This window comes from Neomonachus schauinslandi, chromosome X (genome assembly GCF_002201575.2).
Source record: "Neomonachus schauinslandi chromosome X, ASM220157v2, whole genome shotgun sequence".
Classification (NCBI taxonomy): domain Eukaryota; kingdom Metazoa; phylum Chordata; class Mammalia; order Carnivora; family Phocidae; genus Neomonachus; species Neomonachus schauinslandi.
In genome coordinates, this window is record NC_058419.1 from 113,543,344 (window position 1) to 113,569,512 (window position 26,169).

Genomic DNA, 26,169 nt, shown 5'->3' on the forward strand with positions numbered 1-26,169 from the left:
AATTTATATTTTATAAATTTATCAAATTTATATTTGCCTCCAAATTTATATGAATTTATATGTGGCAGTGAAAATTTATATGAAATTTCAGTGTCTATAAAGTTTTATTGGAATACAGCCAGGTTTATCCATATTGTCTGGGGCTGCTTTCTCACTGTAAGGTGGCAGGGCTGAGTAGTTGCTCCCAACGCCTAAAATATTTACTCTCCGGCCCCTTTCAGAAAAACATTTGCCAACCAGTGTTCTAGAATATGAGAGCTGTGCTATTTAAACACCTTCCAACCCTCGTCCCTCTCCAGCCGAGGCTCCCCTCTGCCCCGCCCCGCCCCAGCTTTAGTCCCTAACAAGATTCCTGGGCCTGACATGAAAGCAGAGTGTTATAATAATGAATTGTAACCTATTGGAAAGCAGAGACACCAGACAGTAAATTTCTATATAAGGTAATATTACTGGTTCTGCCACCGACTAGAGTAACGTCTGAGTTTGTTTCCTGATCAGAAAAGTGAGCATCACAGCGGCAACTGAACAATTTCGTCTGAGGATCACCATGGTCACTCTCGTGAAAGCATTTGGAAAATATCAAGGCAGCAAATGTTCTGGGGTGCTTTTGCAGGGGGAGCCTCTCTCCGAGTCTGGATGTACACTGAGGTTCCCTTTGCACGTAGGCATCTTGGCCACCTCCCCCAACCCGGTACCCTCTGGCCCTTCTGGCCTTGCAGCCCACTTTCCCCTCACCCCCACGCACTCAGGGGCTAGCAAGTTCCAAGGTAGAGCAGGGCTCAAGTAAGCCATCCCGGGTCAGCTTAGGGCAGCTCTCCCCAGCTTCGCCATCGTGGAGTGGGGTCGCCCTGGGACCCCTGCAGGTGACAGGAATGACTCAGCAGGGTCCAGGACTGGGACGGAGACAAGAACGCCGGGGTAGGGACACAATTCTCTGCAGTTCGAGAGGCCGCAAATCATTTTAAGGACCCAAATGTGCGAACAAACGAAAATGTTATTCAAGTCAGTTTTGAGCTGTCGGCGGCCTGTACCAGTACAGGCCGCAGGTTTAGCCTCACGGGGAGGCCCAGAGGCTTCAGCAGTCAAAAACGCCCGCGGCCTCTGTAAAAGGTTCCCTTTGCCTCCAACGAACCCCACCTCAGCTCGACCGGGCCCCAGGAAAAGCCAGTCGGCCGGAGGGAAACCTTTCAGGGTGCACAGAATTGCATGCCCGTGATTATCGGGGAGATTTTGAGGGCACAGTAATCTCTCGAGACTAGAGACCATTTTCCTCCCTCGCTCTGAGATTTTGCTTGGCTAAGCGGCGGCAGCCTCCCTGCCCCCCCCCACCGCGGAAAGCAGCCACGCCCCGCGGCCCCGGGGCTCGTGGCCCCCGCGCAGCCCGCACGCCGCGCCCCCATCCGCCCCACCCCCGCGCGCCCCCCATCCGCCCCCGCGCCCGGCCCTGGGAGCGCTGGGCGAGTCCTCGCGCCTGCGCCTCGCCAACTTCCTGCCGCGGAACGCCCCGCCCACCCCCAGAAGCCCGCCTCCAAATGCCGCGTGAAACCTGCCTGCCGCACCTCATTGGTTGAAACGACCGAGCCGTTGGCTCCCAGGCCCGCCTCTCCGCCGCCTCTCACTTTTCCCAGGGCGGATGCGCCTGCGCTCAGCTGCCTGGGCGGGCTGGGAGGCGCGGGTTGAAAAGTCTCGTTCCAAGTTTGGAGAGAGAGAGAAGAGCGCCTCAGACCTCGGTACCCGCGAGCGGGGAGGAGGCAGGAGAGAAGGACGCAGCGTTTGGGGAGCACCCAGGCTGTAAGACGGAGCTCACGCTTCGAGAGCTAGAAGAGTGTGACGCGCCTGGGCGAGGCAGGAACGCCTGCGGTTGGGCGGCTGTTGGCTAGCGAGGGGAGTCCGAGGCGGCGGCGAGGGGCGAACGACCCGACGCAAGATGGCGAGTAAAGAGAGTAAGAGGCCCTGCGGGGCGGCGCGCGCCGGGACCGCGGGGGGCGGCGGGCGCGCGAGGCCGCGGCACGCGCCGGCGAAAGGCGCGAATTGGCGTGAGGAGCAGGGGGCGGGGCCGGGCGCGAGGCTAGGCGCGCGCCTCGAGGGGCCTACTCGGTACGGGATCGCGGCGCGGAGGGCTCCGAGCACTTCCGGAGCCGGGCGCGGGGCCGCGGGCTGGGCCCCCTTCCCCCTCCGCCCCCCCAATTCCCCTCCCCCCCTCCGGCGGCGGCGCTCCTTTCGGCGCCCTTGGCTCTCGGGCGGAGGCGGCCTCCGCCACCGGAAAGCGGACACGGCTGCTCCTTCCACGCGCGCGCGTCGACCGCTTCGGGGTCGCGGCCCTTGTCCGGGGGATTCTGGAACACGCCGGTCTATGGCTGCTGACGCGGGCTTCGTGGGAGCGGAGGCCGCTCTTGGTGGGGGATGGAGGGAGCGGGCCGAGGGGTTTCTGCTACACGTGGATTCGTCTCTCCGGGTGGGTCGTGGAGCCACTGTGCATATGGGTCGTCATCTTAGAACAGGTGCGAACAGCTGTAACTGGCGAAACAAAATCGTTGTGTAATTACCCAATTCTGTATACGCAAGCGGTATTGATTTCTAAGTGCAAAAAATAAGCTTCCTGGTGTTAATAAATACTCTCTCCACATCCTGGAAGAGCAGTTAGTTCGTGTCCAAATTAGAGGTAAAGCTGAGTGGATTAGGTGTGGCCATCTCGAGGTGACCTCCAGTATCTGTGTACAGATTCTGATTTCGATTTCTCTCAGCCACTTAATTGTATGGGCTTTCTCCAAATTTCAGTGTTTGAAGATACTGTGGAGGAGCGTGTCATCAATGAAGAATATAAAATCTGGAAGAAGAATACACCGTTTCTGTATGACCTGGTTATGACCCATGCTCTTCAGTGGCCGAGTCTTACGGTTCAGTGGCTTCCTGAAGTGACTAAGTAAGGGTTTCTGGCAACTTTTACTTTGCATAGATTTAACTATTGTCCTTAATTTTCTAGTTTCGGCATTTCACACACACAACATGAGCGTGTAATCAGTTTAGCCTTTGGATGAGGTGGCAGGTGATTTATATTTTCAAAACAAGTGATTTATGGGATGGTTTCTGATACGTAAGTGTGGGGATAAAGTGTGATTAATGATATTCGTGGAAAGCATCTGACATATTTGACATTTCTTGGGCTTAAATAAAGAGTGGCATTTTGGGGGGCCCCAGACTAATGGATTTCTTTAAAACTTTATTGAAAAATAGGGTATGTACGGAAAAGTGCACAAATCATAAGCATATGGCTTGATGGATTTTTATGAAGTGAGCACATCCATGTAATCAGCTACCCCAATATGAATAGGTTTTAATTGACATAGGGGAAAAGAATTTAGCAACAGTTCACCAAAGAAAAGATGTTACTGGCTAATAGTGCGGAATACACTTTGAGGCTGTTGTTGGTCTTCTTAAGAGTGTTCTTTTCAGCCATTTCTAAAATTTCCCTGGTAATAATTGCTGGTGTTATTGAACACTTAAAATAGGGCCTGGCACATGTGAACAGTTTTGTGTCCCCTTGTTTGGTTTAATACTCAGAACTATACTGTGATTACTTTTTATCGTCCTTGTGTTGTGGAAACGGGGGTGGAGACGTTAAGTAAAATTCCCAAGATCACACAGCCTGTAAGTGGTGGAATGTGATTTCTTTAAAAAAATATTTATTTAATTGACAGGGGGGAGAGAGAGAGAGAGACAGCGTGAGCGGGAACACAAGCAGGGGGAGTGGGAGAGGAAGAAGCAGGCTTCCGGCTGAGCAGGGAGCCCGATGCGGGGCTCGATCCCAGGACCCTGGGATCATGACCTGAGCTGAAGGCAGTCGCTTAACCAACTGAGCCACCCAGGCGCCCCTGGAATGTGATTTTGAGCCCAAACTGAGTATCCCAGAGTTGAGGCAAGCCCTGTGTTAGACTACCTTTCTCATGCACTTGTGCTTTTTCTAATAGGAACTTGGCCATGTACTTTAAAACTATTAAATTTAGGTATTGTGAGCATATAATTTAATGAGGATTAACAAAACTAGGAAGGGGATTTTGAGACAAGTAATGAAAATAAGAGCAAGTTAATTTTATATAAGGTTACTCCTTCAATGGCCAGATTCTCCATATGCAAACATTGTCTTCCATACAGGTAGGGGCTTCCATTGGGGTTCCCAAAAATCACAGTGTAGATATACAGATGTAGGAAGAGTAGCCAAGAAATAAATAAATAGTGGAGACTTCTAAGCACTGACATAACAATTTTGAGCATCAAATACTTAAGGGTATTCAGGTTCTCATTTTGAACACCATGTATTTTTGACTCCCTGTGCATTCCTTTAAGTAAATTAAAAGCTTTAACAGCTTAATTTACATTCTTTTGGATCTTTTTGACCTACCTTAACAGTAGAAAACAGCGGGGGTGGGTGGGACTCTAAGGTTAGAAACTGGAGTTTGAATCCTGCCCCCTGCTTTTTAGTAGCTAAATTAGGGCACGTTGGTTAGTCTCTGTCCCCAAGCTGTCTGATCTGTAAGTGGAGGTGCTGGCCGTTCTGACTGCCTACTTTTGAGGGAATTAAATAAGATCATGCACTGTTAAAGTGCTGGCACGGTGTAAGTACGCAGTAAGTGGTGACTGATGCTGATATTCCCACCTCTTTGTATTCAGAAATAATTTATTAGAGTGTAATTGTTTCTCTATTTGGACTCCAATGAAAACTGCTTATTCATGTCTTTTGAAAATGTTACCTATGATATGTTTTGTGTAACAATTTTAAAGATGATAAATTTGTAAGTTCTTAGCCCAGATAAAGATTTTTGTTTTTAAATAATCTGTACACCCCACGTGGGGCTGACAAGGGGCTCAATCCCAGGACCCATGAGATCAAGAGTCGCATGCTCCACCTACTGAGCCAGCCAGCCTCCCCCCATACTGCTTTTTTTTTTTTTAAAGATTTTATTTATTTATTTGACAGAGAGAGACACAGCGAGAGAGGGAACACAAGCAGGGGGAGTGGGAGAGGGAGAAGCAGGCTTCCCGCGGAGCAGGGAGCCCGATGTGGGGCTCGATCCCAGGACCCTGGGATCACGACCTGAGCCGAAGGCAGACGCTTAACGACTGAGCCACCCAGGCGCCCCCCCTTACTGCTTTTATATTAACACTTAAGAACTTAACAGAAAATACCTTAAATTATGTATTCCGTGGTGTTCTTTGCATACAAAGAAGTGGGATCTGGTTGTGGGATGTGCAGTTGCTCTGGGAATGCAAGAAAATGCCAGCCAGCCTGCATTCTTGGATGTTGAGGATGGCTTTGTGGTGCTTTTGCAGGATTCTATTTGGAATATGAAGGGACTGTGATTGTGTTTTGTTACTATATGGAACACTGGAAATGTTGGCTACTCTTAACTCCCTGAGTCTTTGAGGAACTAGATCCTAGTCAGCCTCATAAGGCCTGCCTTCTTTTTTATTTTAATATTTATTTATTTGACAGAGATAGAGACAGCAAGAGAGGGAACACAAGCAGGAGGAGTGGGAAAGGGAGAAGCAGGCTTCCCGCTGAGCGGGGAGCCCAGTGCGGAGCTCAATCCCAGGACCCTGGGATCATGACCTGAGCCGAAGGCAGATGCTTAACGACTGAGCCACCTAGGCTAGGCGCCCCAAGGCCTGCTTTCTACCTACATACTACATACAACATACTTCCTAATAATTACTTGCACTTTCTGAACTCTTGTCCTTAAACTGAGTTAGGTAATTGTCCACATAGTGGATTTGCCTTGTAAAAATTTTTATTTAGGTGTTTCTAAGAAGTAATTTCATTTTTCCATATCTCATTAAATAATTTGTTATTAAACATACTGAGACTAACTCTCTACTTAAAAATCTTTGTAATCACTCAAATTCAGGTGGTACAAAGTGCATGGAGTGAAATATAAGTTCCCTTTCCATGTCCCTTATTCTCCTGGTTTTATTACCCAGAGCAGAGGGTCATTTTTGGCATTTTTTTTTACCCATCCTTCCAGAAATAAGTACATATACATATCTACCCTCCATCTTTTTTTTTTTTTTTTTAAGAGAGAGACATGTGCACATGAGCAGGGGGAGGGGCAGAGGGCGAGGGAGAGAGAGAAAGTTAAGCAGACTCCTGGCTGAGTGCGGGGGCTGACAAGGGGCTCAATCCCAGGACCCATGAGATCATGACCTGAGCCGAAACCAAGAGTCAGACGCTTAACCAACAGAGCCACCCAGGTGCCCTCCCCTCCATCTTTTTTTATGGTAGCAAGTTATTCACTTGACTTTACAGTTAGTAGTTTATATTGGAGACTTTTTCCTATCAGCATGCTTAGATATGCTCTTTTGTTTTAAGGGCTCCATAGAATTCCATTTATGAATATATTATAATTTATGTCATCAGTTCTTTATTGATGGATATTTAGGTTATCGGTCTTTTGCCACTAAGACAGTGCTACTGAGAATAACCTTGTGATAATCTGTGATTGTTAGGTGAATTTCTTAGCAGTGAAGTCCAAGTGATCAAAGGATGCTGGCACTGAAAATGGACAAGGTCTTTTTTTTTTAAAGATTTTATTTATTTATTTGACAGAGAGAGACAGTGAGAGAGGGAACACAAGCAGGGGGAGTGGGAGAGGGAGAAGCAGGCTTCCCACGGAGCAGGGAGCCCGATGCGGGGCTCGATCCCAGGACCCTGGGGCCATGACCCGAGCCGAAGGCAGCCGCCCAACGACTGAGCCACCCAGGCGCCCCTGGACAAGGTCTTTTAACATTAGTGCTTCTGCAGCCTTAGGTGCATTCAGCATTGGAGGAAAACATTGTAATATTGATTGGTTCGGGAAAATAAGTTTGTATTTTAATGATGGAGATGAAAGGATTTCCAGTAAAAAAAAAAAATCCTTATATGATTATTGTGTCAGGGATATATGAATTGAATTTTAGAGTTGAGGAATTTTTTAGATTCTCCAGTCCATGCTGGGACCCTGCTCCTTAGAAAGGTCCTATTTTTTCTGTTTAACCCCCTAAAAAGTCCCTTCCTTCCTTTTTATGTTAGCCTTAATATTGCTCTGCAGTGCTTCCCTTCTCTCAAGCATTCCTATTTCTCTTCAGATGGTTTTAATGAGATGTGTTTAAGTTCCCTTTCATTTTGAGCTACGAAAATTTTGTTTTGTCTCAGTCCTCCTAAACTACATTGCTTAGAGCCTAATTTTCTAAGTTTTTTTCATTGAAAAATAAGTGGGTGAGTGCTCACATGCATTGCCTCCCCCCTCCCCATATAAGTTTATCTAAGATAGAGTTAACTGTTTTGATAGCTATATCCTATTTTTGGCCCCTGAACATACATTGACTAAGACTCATGTCTTTTTTCAGACAAGTTGCTATTGCTTAGCCATGGCTGCATTATTCTCTTCTTGGAGTTGTGTATGTATTTATTGTTCTTTTTTACATTAAGCCAAATCTTGGTAAAATTTCATCTTGTAATTTTTTTAGTTATTAGTAAATTAACATTTGTAGAAGCAACCCTCAAGCCTTTTTTAAAATCGATTGAATCCTGGGGCGCCTGGGTGGCTCAGTCGTTAAGCGTCTGCCTTCGGCTCAGGGCATGATCCCGGGGTCCTGGGATCGAGCCCCGCATCGGGCTCCCTGCTCGGCGGGAAGCCCGCTTCCCCCTTACCCACTCCCTCTGCTTGTGTTCCTTCTCTCACTGTGTCTCTCTCTGTCAAATAAATGGAATCTTTAAAAAAAAAAAAAATTGATTGAATCCTTTCTACAGTTGGACTTTAGAAACAGATAAATAGCCTAACTTGTCTGGTGTTGGGGCCCAGAGCCTTATGTCTTGGCCCTCTTCACTGAGGTGGGACCATGGAGCACAGGTGAAAATTGCTATTCTAGATAATACAAATGGGAAAACATCATTAATAGATACAGATGTAAAAAATCACTGTTTTGACCAGGGTGCCAAGAAGCATCAGTAGGTTCTTTAGCCTCAAAATAAGTTCCATAAAGCAAGGTAACAAAGATACCCCTCCCCCCATAAAATTGAGAGTCCCCATTTCATAAACTTTAAGCACCATGAACATCAATAAAGTGTTTTCATGCCTTTTGCACTCATAACCTGTTTTTTAGGTGAAGAAACTGGGGCCCCCAAGAAGTTGTGATTTAAAGAATTGCATGTAGTTAATTTTAGGTTGAGCCAGGATTTGAACCCAGTTTTCTGGCTCAATGCTTAAACTTTCCATTCTGTCTTGTTGCCTCTTACTGGAAAATTAGAAATGTCTAGTTTATTAAAATGGAAGGTATTTTTTAGGTGAGAAGTCAATGATTATGAGTATGATTGGTGATGGACTGAATTTGTTAGCAGCTGATGTCTTATAGGGTTAGTGTGACTTACTTTCTTTCCTAAACAGACCGGAAGGAAAGGATTATGCCCTTCATTGGCTGGTGCTGGGGACTCACACATCTGATGAGCAGAATCATCTCGTGGTTGCTCGAGTCCATATTCCGAACGATGATGCACAGTTTGATGCTTCCCACTGTGACAGTGAGAAGGGTGGTAGGTATACCATATATTCCAGTATTGATGTTTAAGGGAGTGTGCCTTCTTTCCTAATATGTTATTACAGTTTTCTATTAATATCTTTTGGCCTAGCAGTTTAACTTTCAGGAGTTTATCTCATAGAACTACTTGCATACATGTGCACAAGGATTTCACAGCATTATTTGCAGGATTGAAAAATTAAGATCAACCTAGCAACCCAGATGTTAGTTCATAGGAAATTGGTTAAACACATTGTGGTATGAATTACTGTGCAGCAATTCCTAAGAATGCGATAAATCTGAAATTTTACACAGACTCACAATGAGGCAAATCTGTATGCCCTAGTATGGAAAGGTGTCCAAGATAAATTGAGTAACTCCTTTGTATGATTATAGTACCCATTTTGGTAAAAAGTAATAATATGTGTTGGGTTTGCATAGGAAAAAGTCAGGAGGCGTATGTACCAGTTAATAGTGGCTTTTTAATGGAAGCTATTGACTTCCTTTTTTCTCCTGTCAAACATACATTCCCCTGATTTGGTCTTTCCACCATCACCCAAGGTTGGTCATTGTGCTAGAAGGACTCACAAGACTCATAGCAAATTATACTCATGGCCAAAGTTTGTTACAGTAAAGAATACAGAACAAAAGCAGCAAGGAAAAGATAGACATCAGGGAGTCTAGGGAGGTCTGGCACAAGTCTCTTCCAGGGCTGCACACGATGTGCTTTCTCTCTGGCAGCAAACAACAGGGACATGTGCTGAATCTCTCTTCTGCCCAGGGAAACCCATCTGAGTGTCAGGATCTGAGGCTTTTGTGGGGGGTTGTTTTCACAGGCACATCCTGCTGGCAGCCAGTTAAGACAACTGAAACTTAGGACCCCAGTAATGAAACCAGGTGCATGTCGTCAATCTTGGTATTTGTGCAAAGCAACCCTGACAAACTGGTACAGCATGGTCCATTGCTCCAGGTGTACACCACAAAATCATCAATCCATCAGTGACATTAAGAACATTCTGAGGTCCATGTTCCTAGGACTTGGCCAAGGGTCATTCATGGTCCCAGTGTCCCGCAGAGCTGTGAGGGCTAAGCAACCAGACCTGTTGGGTTAGTGCTGTCTGCACGGCCCTAAAAGGTTTAATCTTAACATTTTAAGGAATTTACTTTAGTTTTTTTCTTATTGAAAATAAAACATTATTTTATAGCTAAAGTCCTGCCACCCCATACCCCTTTCCTAACTTGCCTCCCTTTGAAGAATTTATCATTGTCCTGAAATTAGTGTGCCATTTTTTAACTGTTTGTATTTTTATTACTCATACAATAGTAAATATATATAAAAGGGTTTTTTCCCCCAGCTTTTTTCTTTGGGTACTGTTTTGTGTATGTGCGTATACCATGTAGATGTCTATCTCTTTTTAACTGCCGTGTAGTGTTCCATTGTGATTAAACCTTACTTTATTCATTCTTCTACCAGGGGGGCAGTTGGATTGCATCTATTTGGTATTTTGCTCTTATAAACAGTGCTTCAGTGAACATCCTTGCCATGTCTGCTTGTACACATGGAAAATTTATCTAGTGGAGTGGAATTGCTGAGTCGTATGGTGTATTCATTGTCAGCTTAAAATAGTATAAAACTATTTTCCAAAATGATTTAATCTGTTTGTCGCTGCCACAGTTCACAGTCCATTTCCCTACGACCTTATGCATTATTTCTGTAAATATTGTAATCAGAAATTTTTAGTGGCTTTTAATCCTAAAGTATATATTTATTGGACGTTTGGCTTAAGAATTTGTGCATAATTTATGGATGTATTAAGTTACTGAAGTCACTTGTTCAGTGTATTACATTCCAACAAGTGACTGAAATAATCCACGGTTAACATCTCTCTATTTTCAGTTACGGTATTTTTTTAATGCATACTATTATTAAAATGGTGGGGTTTTTATAATTTTTTTTTAAAGATTTTATTTATTTGACAGAGAGACACAGTGAGAGAGGGAACACAAGCAGGGGGAGTGGGAGAGGGAGAAGCAGGCTTCCTGCTGAGCAGGGAGCCCAATGTGGGGCTTGATCCCAGGACCCTGGGACCATGACCTGAGCCGAAGGCGGACGCTTAACGACTGAGCCACCCAGGCGCCCCAAAATAGTGGTTTTTATTTTCATACTTTTGAATTTGAGAAAACAAGGCCCTGTGTTGAAAGTAAATCTTACCTGGAAATCCATTTTTTTTTTTTTTTTTTTTTTTTTAAGAGGAGAGCTGTTCAGGTTGTTTTAAGTAAAGGAATTAGGGAACTTGAGTGTCTTTATATTAGAAATATTAGAGCCCTTGGAGTCCACGGTGGGGGGGGTGGTGGAGGGTTGGGTGGTAGGTTGAAAGAGCAAAGTCGGGGCAGGTTTGGAGCAGAGTCTCAGAATGAGTGGCAGTCCTAGAAAGGCTGGGCCAAATTTCTCCCATTGACATGATGGAAAGGGACTGTGGTGAGAGGGAGAGAGGTGATTGTGTATATGGTTGTGTAAGCTACATTTGCCACAGAGAAGAATGGCTGAATGCCAATATTAAACCATGGGAGCCAGTGTTCATTAAGCATTCCCATATAGCAAGAGCTGGCTGAAACTGAGAAATGGTTTGCTGCTTTCAGTTGGTTTTCTCCAGAACCCAGCTAGTCTGTTTTACTTGTTTTACCTGCCTGGCTCCATTAGGCATTTGAGTTAGTGTTCCCTAACCTGAGACACGGGGGAACAAAAAAGGAATGTGCAGAGAAGCAGCAATATAGGTCAGGAAGAAATAACACAGTTACAATGTGAAACCTCCCAACTTTTTAAGCGTCAGCAGCTGTTCGAGTTCTTTTTTTTTTTTTTAGCAACTATTCGAGTTCTTAATCTATGAACACAAAAAAAGATGTTCTTATTTGTCCTTATCTGCTTAGATGTTCTCTACTTGTATTCTTTCTGCTATTATCTTGCTGCTTCTCAGACGTTCCTTATACTTTTTATGTGATTTTGTTGCTTTTCCAAGGCCTTTTTAATAACTATTCAACACTCCAGTGTTTTTTTTTTAAGATTTTATTTATTTGACAGAGACACAGCAAGAGAGGGAACACAAGCAGGGGGAGTGGGAGAGGGACAAGCAGGCTTCCCGCTGAGCAGGGAGCCTGATGTGGGGCTCGATCCCAGTACCCTGGGATCATGACCTGAGTTGAAGGCAGATGCTTAACGACTGAGGCACCCAGGCGCCCCTCAACACTGTAGTCTTATTTACACACCAGATAGAGAGGTTAGCCCCCCTCGTTTTAGCTTTGGCACTCCACTAGCAGTTGAGTTTGGTATCCACCATATCGGTGGAACCAGTATGTCTATGTCTTAGGGTTGGGTGGGGGTTAGTTAGCATGGATTTCTGATTTTAGGGAATAATTACATCCTCTTCACAACTGAAAGAGGCCAGTTCTTAATTATTCTAAATCCAAGGTGAAACAATTAATTAACTTGGATAAAATAGCTATCAACATTTTCCAATTCAAATGGGCTTTGAGAATAAATTAATTCCAAATGGAAAGTGAACCCATTGGGGCGCCTGGGTGGCTCAGGTCATGATCTCAGGGTCCTGGGATTGAGCCCCGCATTGGGCTCTCTGCTCCGCAGGAAGCCTGCTTCTCCCTCTCCCACTCCCCCTGCTTTTGTGTTCCCTCTCTCGCCGTGTCTCTGTCAAACAAATAAAATTTAAAAAAAAAAATGAACCCATATTTTTGTGTTCTCTAGTTAATTTGTGTTGTATTCTGTCAGGTTAAAATATGTTGGGTGGATTACACTAAATGACTTGTGATTTTTAATCATAAGTGTATGTGTTTCTTTTTTCTCACATTAGAATTTGGTGGCTTTGGTTCTGTAACAGGAAAAATTGAATGTGAAATTAAAATTAACCATGAAGGAGAAGTAAACCGTGCTCGTTACATGCCGCAGAATCCTCACATCATTGCTACAAAAACACCATCTTCTGATGTGCTGGTTTTTGACTATACAAAGCACCCTGCTAAACCAGGTATGTAGTGATGAAATCAGGCCATTGCTTGAACATTTTTCTTGATTTGAAATAATTGCTTTGAGATCATTCAGACTAGTATAATCTATAATTTTTAAAGGTTTAAAAATGCTTTCAGGGGTCCCGTCACCACCCTCAAAATTCAGTTGATGTAACAGGACCTCCCAACAGGTTATACTCCTGGCTAGGGTTTATTACAGCAGAGGCTACAGAGCAAAAGCAGGAGGAAAAGATAGCTATCAGGCAGAGTCTAGAGAGGTTAGGCACAGGCTTCGGAGTCCTTCCCCACCAGAGCCACGTAGAACGTGCTTTTTCTCTAGCAGCAGACCAAAGGGGCATGTGATCAATGTCTCTGCTTAGGGAAGCCTATTTGAATCTCAGGATCTGGTGTTTTTATAGAGGTCTGATCACATAGGAACATTCTGTTCTATGACCAGCCATGGTAAGGGCAACTCAGGACCCCAACAGTGAAGCCAGATACATCATGAATCTTGCTAAACAATCCTGCAAGTCTTGACGAGCTGCTACAGCACGCCTCACTGCTCTGGGCATACACAACTTCATCAGTCGGCGACATGAAGAATTTTGTGAGGGTCACATTCCTAGGGGTTGGCTAAGGGTCAGTCATGGTTGCGGGCTACCCTGGAGACATGCAAGGACTGAGCAACCAGACCTGCTGTGTTAACTCTTTCCTCACAAACCTGTTTGAAAAAAAAATTGATCCGGGGATGGGGCAGGTTGCCACCACTCAAATTTGAAGGTATAGCTGTAGTTTTCAGTATTTTGTGTTGGAGCTAGTACTAGGTTTTGCAAAGAACTCTCACTTTATGATCTTGAGACTTGGTTTGTATTGAGTATTTGAAATGAAGCACAGAGAACAGCTTTTCAGGGTGGCTGTGGGTCAGACCAAGTCCTAAGTCATAGTTTGTATGTGATGCTTCAAGCATTGTAATGAATGTTACGGCTCATTCAGTGAGGAGTGAGGATTGCTTTTACTAGTTCTGATAAACAGAAAACCACTTAGTAGTTAATGTATTTCTTTTCTTTTTTAGACCCAAGTGGAGAATGTAATCCTGATCTTAGGTTAAGAGGCCACCAAAAGGAAGGCTATGGTCTTTCCTGGAATTCAAATTTGAGTGGACATCTCCTAAGTGCATCGGACGATCACGTGAGAGACTTATTCTTTCTAATCTCATGTACTTAAAGACTGTCGTGGAGAGCTGTGCGCTGAAGGAGCGCTGTATTGTTGAGAAAGGTTTTCTAAGATAATATTCCTGATTACTGTGATAACATTTTCACAGGATTTAGAGCAATGGTTATCATACTGCCCTGTTGGAGCCTTAGAATTCCACAGAGCTCTTTTGAAGCAGCCTTAGAATGGAGGGAAGGTGGGCAAAAGGTGTCCCATTATTTCAAAGTATCTTTGTAATGGAAACTATGAAGTGTTTGTGAGACCTGATAAACAGAAATTACATTTTAGTTTATTATTTCATTGGTTTTAGTATATTCACAAAGTTGTGCAGTCATCACTACTATCTAGTCCTGAAACATTTTCATCAGGGGCGCCTGGGTGGTTCAGTCTGTTGAGCGTCTGCCTTCGGCCCAGGTCATGATCCTGGGGTCCTGGGATCAAGCCCCGCGTCGGGCTCCTTGCTCAACAGGGATCTGCCTGCTCTTCCCCCTGCTTGTGCTTTCTCTCTCTCTCTCTCATAAGTAAATAAAATCTTAAAAAAAAATTTCTTCTGAAACATTTTCATCAAATGTCAGAAAAAGAAACTCCATACCCGTTAAGCAGTCACTCCCCACTTCCCCCAGCTCCTGGCAACCACTAATTTACTTTCTATCTGTGTAGATTTGTCTCTTCTTGATAATTCATATAAATGGAATCATACGTGCTTTTTTTCTGTCTGGCTTCTTTTCATTTAGCATAAGTTTTTCAACCATGTTGAAACATAGGTCAGTATGTCACTCCTTTTTATGACTGAATAATCCATTATATGGATATGCCAGAAGTGATTCTTTGTCAGTTGATGGACATTTGGGTTGTTCCTACTTGGGGCTTTTTCCTTTTTCCTTTTTTTTTTTTTTTAAAACACTTTGGGACTATTTTGAATGATGTTGCTGTATGAACATTTTTGTATAAGTTTTTGTGTGGATGTAGGTTTTCATTTCTCTTGGGTAATTACCTAGGAATGGAAATACTGGGTCATATGGTAACTCTATGTTTAACTTTTTGAAAAACTGCCAAGCTTTTCCAAGGCAGCTGCACCACTTCACATTCCCACCAGCAATGTGTACCCCAGGCTTCCAGTTTCTCCACTTCTTCATCAGCACTTGTTGTTGTCCGTCTTTTTTATTATAGCTGTCCTGGTGGGGGTGGAGTGATTTGTCTCCTTGTGGTGATGATGACTAATGATGTTGAGTATATTTTTATGTGTTTATTGGCTATTTATAGACCTTCTTTGGAAAAATATTCAAATCCCTTGTCTGTTTTTAAATTTTGTTTTTTTATTGCATTGTAAGAGTTCTTTATATATTCTGGATATAAGTCTTTTATCAGATAGGATTTCAAAAGATTTTCTCCCACTCTGTGGGTTGTCTTTTCACTCTTCTGGTGATGTCCTCAAAGCCCAAAAGTTGAATTTTGAGTCTAGTTTATGTAGTTTTTCTTTTGTCACTTGTGCTTTTGATATCATATATAAGAAACCATTACATAATCCAACATCACAAAGATTTTTACATCTGTGTTTTCTTCTAAGAATTGCACAACTTCAGCTCTTACATTTAGGTCTTTTATTCATTTTGAGTTAATTTTTGTATATGGTGTGAGGTAGGGGTTCAAGTTCATTCCCCACATGTGGTTATCTAGTTTTTTATTTTTTTTATTTTTTATTTTTTTAAAGATTTTATTTATTTGCGAGAGAGACAATGAGAGACAGCATGAGAGGGAGGAGGGTCAGAGGGAGAAGCAGACTCCCTACCGAGCAGGGAGCCCGATGTGGGACTCGATCCCGGGACTCCAGGATCATGACCTGAGCCGAAGGCAGTCGCTTAACCAACTGAGCCACCCAGGCGCCCCGGTTATCTAGTTTTTTTAGCACCATTTGTTGAGAAGACTAACCTTTCCCTATTGAGTTATCTTGGCATCCTTAATACAAGTATTTTAACAAAAGTACCACACAAATGCAAAGTGATTTTGTTAATTTATTGTAGATCAATGTTTGTAGCATTCTTGCCACCTACAGCTCCATACCTTCCTTCATGGATCCCATACTGTAAGCAAAACATGTTTGCTATAACACCAGCCCAGAGCTGAGAGTAGACTTCTGGAGCTTTTGAAAGCTGTTGTAACTTGGCTACAGGTTCTTTACCTTCTTCCTCAGTATATCCTCCTGCCTAGAACAGGGCCTGTCCCGTCACAGACTTTCTTTATATTTCTACTGGTCACAATTTGTTATGCTTTTTTAAATATTGAAAGTAGATAATTGGCCCAGTTAAGAATCTTTAGCTGCAAGCAACCAAAACCAACTTTGGCTGATACAAACAGAAAAGGAATTTATCAGAGGGGCATTGGGCAGAGTAGCTCACAGAATTGCTGTGCTGGCTGGAAAATGGCCTAAAACACAGAGAAGAGACCAGTGGATGTTACTCTCCACTGTGCACCCCCCACACACACACTCGCAGTCATGAGAACAGATTTCCCTGTTGATGTTCATAGTTCAAAATCACGGTCAGACTGATGGAGCCAACATTATGTCCCAGCCACAAGAGAGGCTGGGAAGCAAGGGTCTTCCTTAGTTCTCCGAAAGGAAGCTTTCCTCCACTTGCCTCAAAGTGGGCGTGGTTGAGTCCCTGAAACAGGGAGGATGAGTTATGCTCAGTAACTTAATTACTAGTGCATTTTGAAGACACCAGGCTGGGAGTTGCTAGTTATAATAATAGCTGACTGTTTTCCAAGGGCTCTGCATGTGCCAGGCATCTTGCTAATCTTCCCAGGATCCTTCTGAAATGAGCAGGGGAGGATGACAAGAGCTCTACATGTTCCTTTCTCTTCAGTGCTTGTAAATTGTGTGTCTGAGTGTGTATCAACAAAGACTGTGTGTATTACGTAAAACTATTTTTTTGTTACTGGGGAAATAGCTATTACTGGGAAATAGCTTTGTTATAGAAACTCAGAGAAGAGAGTGATTTTCAAAGAGATGAACCTCATACCAGTGTCAGTGGAATTATTGCAGGAAATATACCTTAATGGAATTACCTTTTATTTTAAACCGTTTGGATGATAATCATTGCCTTAGAGCTTGCAATATTTTTTTAAAAGATTTTATTTATGGGGCACCTGGGTGGCTCAGTCGTTAAGCGTCTGCCTTCGGCTCAGGTCATGATCCCAGGGTCCTGGGATCCAGCCCCACATCGGGCTCCCTGCTCTGCGGGAAGCCTGCTTCTTCCTCTCCCACTCCCCCTGCTTGTGTTCCTGCTCTCGCTCGCTCTCTCTCTGTCAAATAAATAAATCTTTTAAAAAAAAAAATAAATAAAATAAAAGATTTTATTTATTTATTTGACAGAGAGATAGCACAAGTAGGCAGAGAGGCAGGCAGAGGGAGAGGGAGAAGCAAGCTCCCCGCCGAGCAGGGAGCCCAATGCGGGACCCGATCCCAGGACCCCGGGATCATGACCCGAGCCGAAGGCAGATGCTCAACCGACTGAGCCACCCAGGCGCCCCGATAGCTTGCAGTATTTTTTCATAAAAACTTTCCTCTTAACTTTGTGATGATTGTCATTTGAAGGCTCAGGTCCCAGAGCCTGCTGATCTGTGATCTTTGAGGCCTGGGGAAGGCCCATGGCCTCTCCTTGGGTTCTGCTGATGTTTTGAGGAGCGCACTGTGGGGATCTGTCCTCAGGCCCTTAAGCTTTGGCCTCTCAAAATAGCCTAGTTGGGGTTTCTGGGTTATTCACCTGTCCCACTTCCTAATGTTTGTAGTGGCTTCTACTGTGAAGTGAAAGACTTATCCAAATATTTTTGCTGTTTAAGAAGCATGTTTTAGTTTTAATTTCCAGTCTCCCAACCCTGTGTGAATTTTTAGGACACAAATACCTGTTCAGTAGATACTGAATGTTGGGCTCTCAGTGTTGCGTTGTGTAATCTAGATGAACTTTAGATACTTGACTGAAGGTATGTCGGTAGAAACGCGAACGTGAATGTCTTTTGCCTGCCATCGTGCTTGGTTTCCCCGTCCCCATTATCGTATCCTTTCCTTGCCCTCTGCATCTCAGGTGATGAATGCTACAAGCATATATACTCTTCTGTTTTAGAAGCTTCACTTTTGTTTATGTTTCTTCTCTCTTGTGTTTATTTCTACCTTTTATGTGGTTAGATAATTTTTTTAAGTTTGTTTATGTAAGTAATCTCTACACCCAGCATGGGGCTCAAACTCACGACCCCGAGATCATGCTCTTCCGACTGAGCCAGCCAGGTGCCCCTAGTTAAATAATTTTTTAATGAAGGTTGTTTGCTTTTTCCTTCTTTAGACTGTCTGTCTGTGGGATATAAATGCAGGACCAAAGGAAGGCAAGATTGTGGATGCTAAAGCCATCTTCACTGGCCACTCGGCTGTTGTAGAGGATGTGGCCTGGCATCTGCTACACGAGTCCTTATTTGGATCCGTTGCTGATGATCAGAAACTTATGATGTAAGGTGGAAGCTTCAGTGGGGTCTTGCTATATGGGTGTCCTGAATGACCATCAGTGATTGTGGTGGCCTGTGGTTTGATTTTTTTTTTTAAGTTCTATACTGGCCTTAAAAACTTCAGTGAAGTATAATTGACATACAAGAAACCATACATGTGTAATGGCTTTTTTGCATAAAAGTTACTGTGTTATATAAATGAGCACCATTTTTTACTGGAAAAAAGAAAACAGATAAGTAAATATGAAGAAACATGCTTGGTAGTGGTAAATGTCAAAATCGGTGTCACGGTGACTTTGAAGATGAGGGCTAAGAATGATTATATCAGGTCATGGCCACAGGGCTTCATTCAGCCACCTATAATGTGTTTTGTTTGATAAAGAAACTCCTATCTGAAGCAAATGTGGCCAAATAGTAAAATTTGACAAGGCTATGTTGTAGGTATCAAATTGTTACATTATTCTATATGTAGTAGTTGGTGTATGCTTGAAAGAGTTGGTATTAAGACAGGAGTCTAATAAACAAGAAACTGGAAATGATAGCCCTAATTTATTTTCTGTAGGTTTAGAATATGTCACTCAGTGGTTGGAAATCCGAATTGGCAGCTTTGTATGTGGCTGGGGTGTCTGTGAAGGGGGGCGAGCATGGCAGAGATAAGTGGGTGTGGAGTGGTGTGGACATGGAAACAGGTGTGAGAAGCTAGGGAGGGGCGGGTGGCTTCGTCTTGTGCTGTGTGCCTTGTGCCTTTCTGTTTTAGATGGGACACCAGGTCCAATACCACCTCCAAGCCAAGCCACCTGGTGGATGCACACACTGCCGAGGTCAACTGCCTGTCATTCAACCCCTACAGCGAGTTCATTCTCGCAACTGGCTCTGCAGATAAGGTCTCTTAAGTTTTTGTATATTTGGTGTTTATGAATCCAGTTTTCTTATGCTACAGTGAGATATTCTAAAATTCTTACATAAAGTGCACAAATGAACTTTTCATTTGTTATTTTTCTTCAGACTGTAGCTTTATGGGATCTGCGTAATTTAAAGTTAAAACTCCATACCTTTGAATCTCATAAAGATGAAATTTTCCAGGTATGTGGTGGTTTTCTGGTGTCTCTGTCAGGTTTTTAGTAACTTGTTGATGGGGGAAATTTAAAATCTTTTTGCTTTTATAGCAGGCATGCTATGGTGTTTTTTTTTTTTTTTAAGTTCCTCTTCTGTATAAGTTAACTAGTGGGAAGTAACTTGGAGCTCTGTGAGATTATGACTTTAGAAGTAGAAAATGTCTCGCAAAACACGATCAGTTCAAAAAGTGAAATCCAAGGATTCTTTAGTTAAGGTGTCCAGTGTGCGTGGGTCCTCTAGTGGGAAAAAAAAAAATACCTTGTATGTGGTTTCAAATTGCATAGGTTTAAGATACACTTCATTGAAATGTTGAAAAGCTGCTGGGATAGTTATGGGTCTGAATAACTTTATGGGGATTCCTGGCCAAGCTCCCCCTATATTGGGGTGTGACCTTCCTGGAGAGCGGGCTGAGGAGATGGGCCGTTTAAGAGCACTTGAAAGGATAGGACAAGGAGAGGATACAGAACAGAAGATGGAAAAATCTCCAGGATTAGAATAATACCCACAAACGTAGGAACAGATGATACTTCACACTTTCAAATCTGTGTTGCTAGGTCCACTGGTCTCCACATAACGAAACTATTCTGGCTTCAAGTGGTACTGATCGCCGCCTGAATGTGTGGGATTTAAGGTAACTCTGAGTCCAGTGACAAGAAACTGCTTAAGTACGCTAATCTGACAGATGATGTAATTCATAAAGTAGAGAGTAGTTTGCTGACCCCAGTTTAATAAGCCAAATATTAAAGCAACTTTCAAGTACCTTCCTGAAGAGTCTTTGTTCTGTAAAATAGAAGTGAATCAGCAAATGGAATGCAAAATAAATTTATACGAAGAGAGTTTTTATTGTTATTCAGGCATGAAGTTGGGGGCGTGTATAGGTCTTAACGATCCACATAATTGTATTGAAAACCCTGTTGGTACAGAAAGGGATATAGATGTTAGCTGTTCATGTCTCATTGGAGCTCACATGATACCTGCACTCCTAGAGTGTTTCTATCATTTACTCTTCTGTGCTTTCATTGGTTCATTTTGAGGAGCTGAGCTCCTGCTGTGGCTGTGTAGCTGCTGGGGATACACTTGGGAACGGGATAAGCACAAGCCATGCTGTAACAGAGCTTACGTTCTTTTGCGGCTCATTATAGAGTTCTTTCCAATTTTGTAAAGTACCTTGATTTCAGAGTTGCCATTCTAAGAATTTCAGACTCCTTTACTTTTTTTTGTCTGAGCCTTTAGAGCCATTAATAAAGATGTTCACTTGTATATAAACTTCCCTTTAAGATGTCATTATTCTAAGTTTAAATCATTACCAAGAAATAATTTATTTTAAATACTTATTTTAAATGTACTGCTTTGAAGTAGACTAAGTTTTTAGTTTATTAAAACCAAGGCAGAGACCGTAGACCGGTCCTTCAGTGTATAGAACATAAAACATTAGAATAAAATGCTTGTATGGTAAAATTTCTGAACATCTAATGTTCTGTGTTCGTATAGAACAAACTCTGGCCATGACGAATCTTGGAAATACAGAGAATCTTTAAAGCAGACATTTGAGTATACACTATTTTATTTGAAAACAATTTTAGTAGTAAAAATTAGAAACTGAAAACTCTAGTGGTTATATGAAGTGAAGCAGCAAGCTTTGAAAGTCTGATGCCCTGGCAGCTGAATTGTCCCTAAAGGTGCCAATAGTAAATTTGTAGGCATTGTAAAGTTTCTTAACGCTTTTATGACTTATGTAGTATTAAAATTACATTGCATTTGATAAAATTACAGATTAAAATGGTCCTGACCAGAGGATATACATCATTGTCTAGCAGTCCCATGTGTTTGGTTTGAGTTTAATGGGAAGAAAACTAAAGTATCACTTGGAAGGTTGTGCATTTTGGTTGCTTTTTCAACAACTCTTACTAGCAAAGTCCACCTTGGGGCTAGATACCAAGGCTGATATTTGTTTGGTGTGTAACTTGAGTGATTTCACTGCTGGGACTGCTGGCAGATTCTACAAATTGAAGTTGTTGAGAGAGGAAAAAAGTTTAGCCTTTCCTTGGCTTATATCTTATGTTTCACCTTTTAAATCCAGTGTAGTAAACAGCCACAGTTAAAAATAATGAATTTTAAATTAATATTTATTATTAACAATTTCTGTGCTGCATCCTCAGTTAATGAACAGCTCTTATCATTTCTAGAAAGTGAACATCCCACCCTCCCACCAGTAATTAATATAGAAGTTGTCATTGATGGTAGTATAGAAATAAGTTGTTTCTAGAGTGTGTGTGTTTTAAGATGCCCTTTGTGGGCTGATGCTGGTTTTGTGAACGTTCATGCTGTCTATAAGAATTTCAGTAATGACAGCATTATGTTCTTTCTTGATAGCAAAATTGGAGAAGAACAGTCAGCAGAAGACGCAGAAGACGGGCCTCCAGAACTCCTGGTATATATTGGCTTTCTTATGCAAGATGAAATGTCATATGCAGATTGGACCACTTGTCATTGATCCATGAATTTGGAAAATGAGTCAGAACTTCAAATGCTAGCTCTTGGAGATGATTTCAAATTGGAGGTCTTGAAGGTTATTCTGACTGGGTTTTGACGTTTATTGAAAATAGCGAATAGAGCACAGTGGGTTTTTATGAATATTTCACTAAGAACCATTTGGGCTCCTGGAAAATAGTATAATTTCTCACTGATTCCCACTTGTAGTATTTCTGAGGGTTTTTTTTTGGGGGGGGGGTGCTAGGTATTGATATTCAGTTAGCAATACTTAACATTTTCTAACAGCACAGAAGTATTTTAGTGACCTGATTTTTAAGTTCCCTGCCCCGAAAATGAAAGCATTCTCGATCTTGTTGGTGCCAAGTGTCTACCATCTCCCTCCTGCTCCTAATTGAATCACTTGGCATCTCCTCGGCCCTTTGAAGGTTTCTGTGGTGTGTCTGTCCTGTCAGTCCTCATCCTTCCTGTTTCTGAGTTCTTCAGTGTATGCTTCAGGTCCCCTTCCTGTTGAGCATGGTCAGACTTAGCAGTGGTTCTTCCTCACTCAGAATCCACATTCGTCTCCACCAGTTATTTGGCAGATACTCATTCCTCTGTAACGTATTTTTAGTTCTTAGGCCAGTACTAATTTTTGGTACACTTGGGCTTTGCCCACCACGTTCTAAAAGGTAAAGAAAGCCCTTGAAGGTGAGCCGTACATACAGGAGATGCTCACTAAAGCCCATGTGGCACAGACCTCCTAGATCCCCTAACTCTTTGTCCTGTGTGTTACCACGCCCAACAGCAGTGGCCAGAAAGTGACACAAGGGTGTGATGACACGCAGACACGCCAGCATGTTTTGTGCACTGCTGATGAAGAGCATTTCTCAATAAACTATCCTAGACAGATGACGGCACCTAAATGATTTATGATTTTTTGAGTGACTTAATCTTAAAAGTCTGTGATGCATGGCCTCGTAGTTTTTAAAGTATTTTCTAGCTGAGGTGTTGGTATCAGCTGTTTTCATCCAGCTATTTGTACTTATTTTACTTTGGTAAAAACTTCGAGATATAACTCAAATCCCATACAGTTCACCTATTTAAAGGATATAATTCAATGGTTTTTAGTCTGTTCACAGAATTGGCCATCACCACGAGTCAGTTTTAGAACATTTCCTTCCCCTTAAAAAGGAACTCTACTCTTTATCACCTCCCAGTCTGCTCCTTTCCTCAGCTCCTGGCAACCAGTGATCTACTTTGTGTCTCTAGATTTGCCTATTCTAGATAGTTCATAGAAATGTAATGGTGGTCTTTTGTGACTGATTTTTGTACTTGTCATGTTTCCAAGGTTTCCAGCTATTTTTGGGTACCCTGTATATTATGGTTCTTTAACAATTTTATGGTCCTTGAGGAGATCCACTAGGATTTTGCTCCTTTCACCAGAGAGCCTGAAATCAAGGGACACTTAACTGTGGTAAACTGGATGCTAACTATAATTTTAGTATAACAATATCTTGATTTGAGGACTCCTTATATATTCCAAGCCAGTGGTCTTAACATATTTTCTCTTATGTCCCCCTTAACAATTCTAAAAAGCCGTTTTTCTCCTATCATTTTTCAACTAAAAAAATTATTAGGTAAAATAGTTACCTTGCATGTAACCTAATTGTCAGCCTGAGTCCAATCAGACTTTTGGCAGGAAGTGTGACTTCTCAGTCCAAAACCATATATTCATGTTGTCCCTGTGAGAATGGTTTCTTCTGATTCTTAATTCTGAGGTAAGGAAAGTCCAGTGCCTTCCCATGAGGCTGTGTCTTGTAGGGAAGGAGTCTCTGCCCCCTTCATCATTTCATAGCAAAGCCCTCTGCTTAGCCTTTGTGGGGCTTTGCTTTTGGAGCCCGGGTTGGTTTGGCTTTTTGAATCCCCACCTTGAGTGGTGCACCTTGGAAAGATGGAGGGTGGCTGGGAGGTGTGCCTTTCTTTTAGCAAGAGGGAGAAGGGAGAACAGGCCGAGGCTACAGAAGAACCAGAAGACTCCTCGGGTGGGCCAGTTTTGAGAGTCTGTAAGAGAACTTTAAGGAAATTTACTGCCTTAACTATTTGTACCGAACTACATATATTTGATAATGAAGGTAAATTAATGTTAAATGTATTAGGTATGGAAATGGCATTGTGGTTGTATAGGAAAATGTCCTTACTTTTGGGTGATGTGGGGTGAATACTTGGGCGGGGGGGGGCTTAGGTATATCTGTGTAAGAAAACGCTCCTGTGAACATACTTGTATCAGGGGAATGTAGGCAAAGGGTATCCAGACATTGACTGTACTGTTCTTTCACCTTTTTTGAGGGTTTGGAAATTTGCAAAATAAGCGAGGGGTAGATTACTAAGCCTGTATAAGCCTGTAAAAAACCCCTCCCTTTTAAACCTCAGTTGCAAGACTGACGCTCTAAAAACTTCTAACATAAGATATGAAACAAAGGCTTTTTAAAATTCTTATTAACAGTTTATTCATGGAGGACACACCGCCAAGATATCAGATTTTAGTTGGAACCCCAATGAGCCTTGGGTCATCTGCTCGGTGTCTGAGGATAACATCATGCAGATATGGCAAATGGTGAGCTAAAGTATTTATTTTTCCTGAGTAAAAAGAAGAAACAAACTATTTGAAATGTTTGTTATAGATTGTTGCTTTTCTAAATTTGGTGTACCGTGTATAATCTTAAAAGACATTTCTCCATTTTAACAAGTCTTAAGTTCAGTATGCACCTGTCAGGTCAGGAGAAATCTGTGTCTACACACAGATGGGGACACAGCCTCTGTTCTGCTTTGCGTGACTGTCGTCCGCTTCATCGGCTGGGCTCTTGGCGTCACTGCTGTAGGTCCAGTGTCTGCTGCGTCACGGGCATGAAGCAAAGTGCCACGAGTTCTCGGATGCTGAGTACTAAGAACCTGATGTTTCTGAGGTGGTGTTAACCCTCTCATTAACTGCAGGGCCATTGCTTCATCTCAGGGATGCTTGAAATGCTTTTGGAAAACACTTTTTACAATACAAAGTAGCAGTGCGTGGGCAGCTCGGTGTGTAGGTGGGCTCCCCTGCCAAATAAGAACACTGGCCCTGGGTTTTCCTCATTCAAGACTGGGGGGAAAACTACTAAGTAAATTACTCTAAAAATGTCCCAACACAGAAACACGCTGACCAGTGAATCCTAAAATCTAGATGGACTTAAATGCTGTTTTTAGGAAATTTTGTAAAAACCATGGGGAGTTTTACCTGTGCCTTTATTTGGTTGTCCTCTCCAGGCTGAAAATATTTACAATGATGAAGAGTCAGATGTCACAACATCGGAACTGGAGGGGCAAGGATCTTAAAACCCAAAGTACAAGAAATGTTTCTATTGAATGTATGTAATGCTACACGAATGCTTGGTTTATCAAGCGCCAAAAAGGCATTGTATAGTAGGAAATGTTAAGTGGGATGGCATAGGGCGTTCTTTACCTTCTGATTCTAGCACTTTCAAGTGAGCTATTGCGTACTGTATCATATTGTAGCTTTTAGGGAAGAAAGGAATGTTAAGAGAGAACATCACCGTTGTTTTAAAATACAAGTAGCAGGGTACTGCCTTTGATTCAACTATTTTAAGTCCTTGTTTTCTCAAACTAAGTGCTTGCTGTTCCCAAATATGCAAGAATAACTTTTACACTTTTTCCCTCCAACATTTGTTGATTGGCTTTGCAGAAATAAAGTTTTAAAATAAATTCGGTTTTATTCTTTTAGAACCCGGGTAGGAGAGTATGAATGTGTTGTCCATGTGCGTCCCTTGAGAAAGCTGGTACGTGTGTATGTGGAAACTGACTTTGCAGGGCACATGAGAGTGTCCTGATCCAAAGATGGGGGGGAGAAGTTAGACTTGTAAACCTGGAACTACCCTATCTTACATATCCCCATCCCCCCCCCCCAGCCCAAGAAAGCTTGTTTGCTTATACAGCAGGGGTCAGCCAAGGGGATAAAAAAACCAGGTTGGCCCCTCAACCGATTTTGTAGGAGCTGCCAGCTAGGAACAACAAAACCGTGTAGCCCATTAAGTCTAAAATAAAGTTGGCTGGTCCCTCTTACATTTTGATGACAAAATAAAGTTGGCTGGTCCCTCTTACATTTGATTGTATGTGCTTAAATACTTTTTGCTCTTCAAATTAGATCATTCCCTATTTACCTCTATAATACACCTAATTCTCGCTATTCAAATGGATGTGCTAGGAAAAGCCAAGACTTGTGGAAATGCATAGTCTTTTTTTTTTTTTTTAAGGTTTGAC

General features: G+C 42.6%; 1 protein-coding gene across 2 annotated transcripts; it reads left to right on the top strand.

The window, feature by feature from the left end:
* The first annotated feature begins 1,621 nt into the window (after window positions 1–1,621).
* Window positions 1,622–25,614, top strand: RBBP7 (RB binding protein 7, chromatin remodeling factor). 2 transcript variants are annotated; one of them, XM_021680998.1, is made up of 12 exons: window positions 1,622–1,943; window positions 2,779–2,923; window positions 8,418–8,563; window positions 12,411–12,584; window positions 13,637–13,752; window positions 18,114–18,274; window positions 19,028–19,154; window positions 19,276–19,353; window positions 19,941–20,017; window positions 21,760–21,817; window positions 24,362–24,472; window positions 25,159–25,614. In XM_021680998.1, the coding sequence occupies exons 1-12, from the start codon at window positions 1,928–1,930 to the stop codon at window positions 25,225–25,227; spliced, it is 1,278 nt and encodes a 425-aa protein (XP_021536673.1). In that variant the 5' UTR covers window positions 1,622–1,927; the 3' UTR covers window positions 25,228–25,614. The 2 variants fall into 2 exon arrangements, with proteins under 2 accessions (XP_021536673.1, XP_044767770.1); XM_044911835.1 differs by lacking the exon at window positions 1,622–1,943 and adding an exon at window positions 2,354–2,501.
* Window positions 25,615–26,169: the final 555 nt, after the last annotated feature.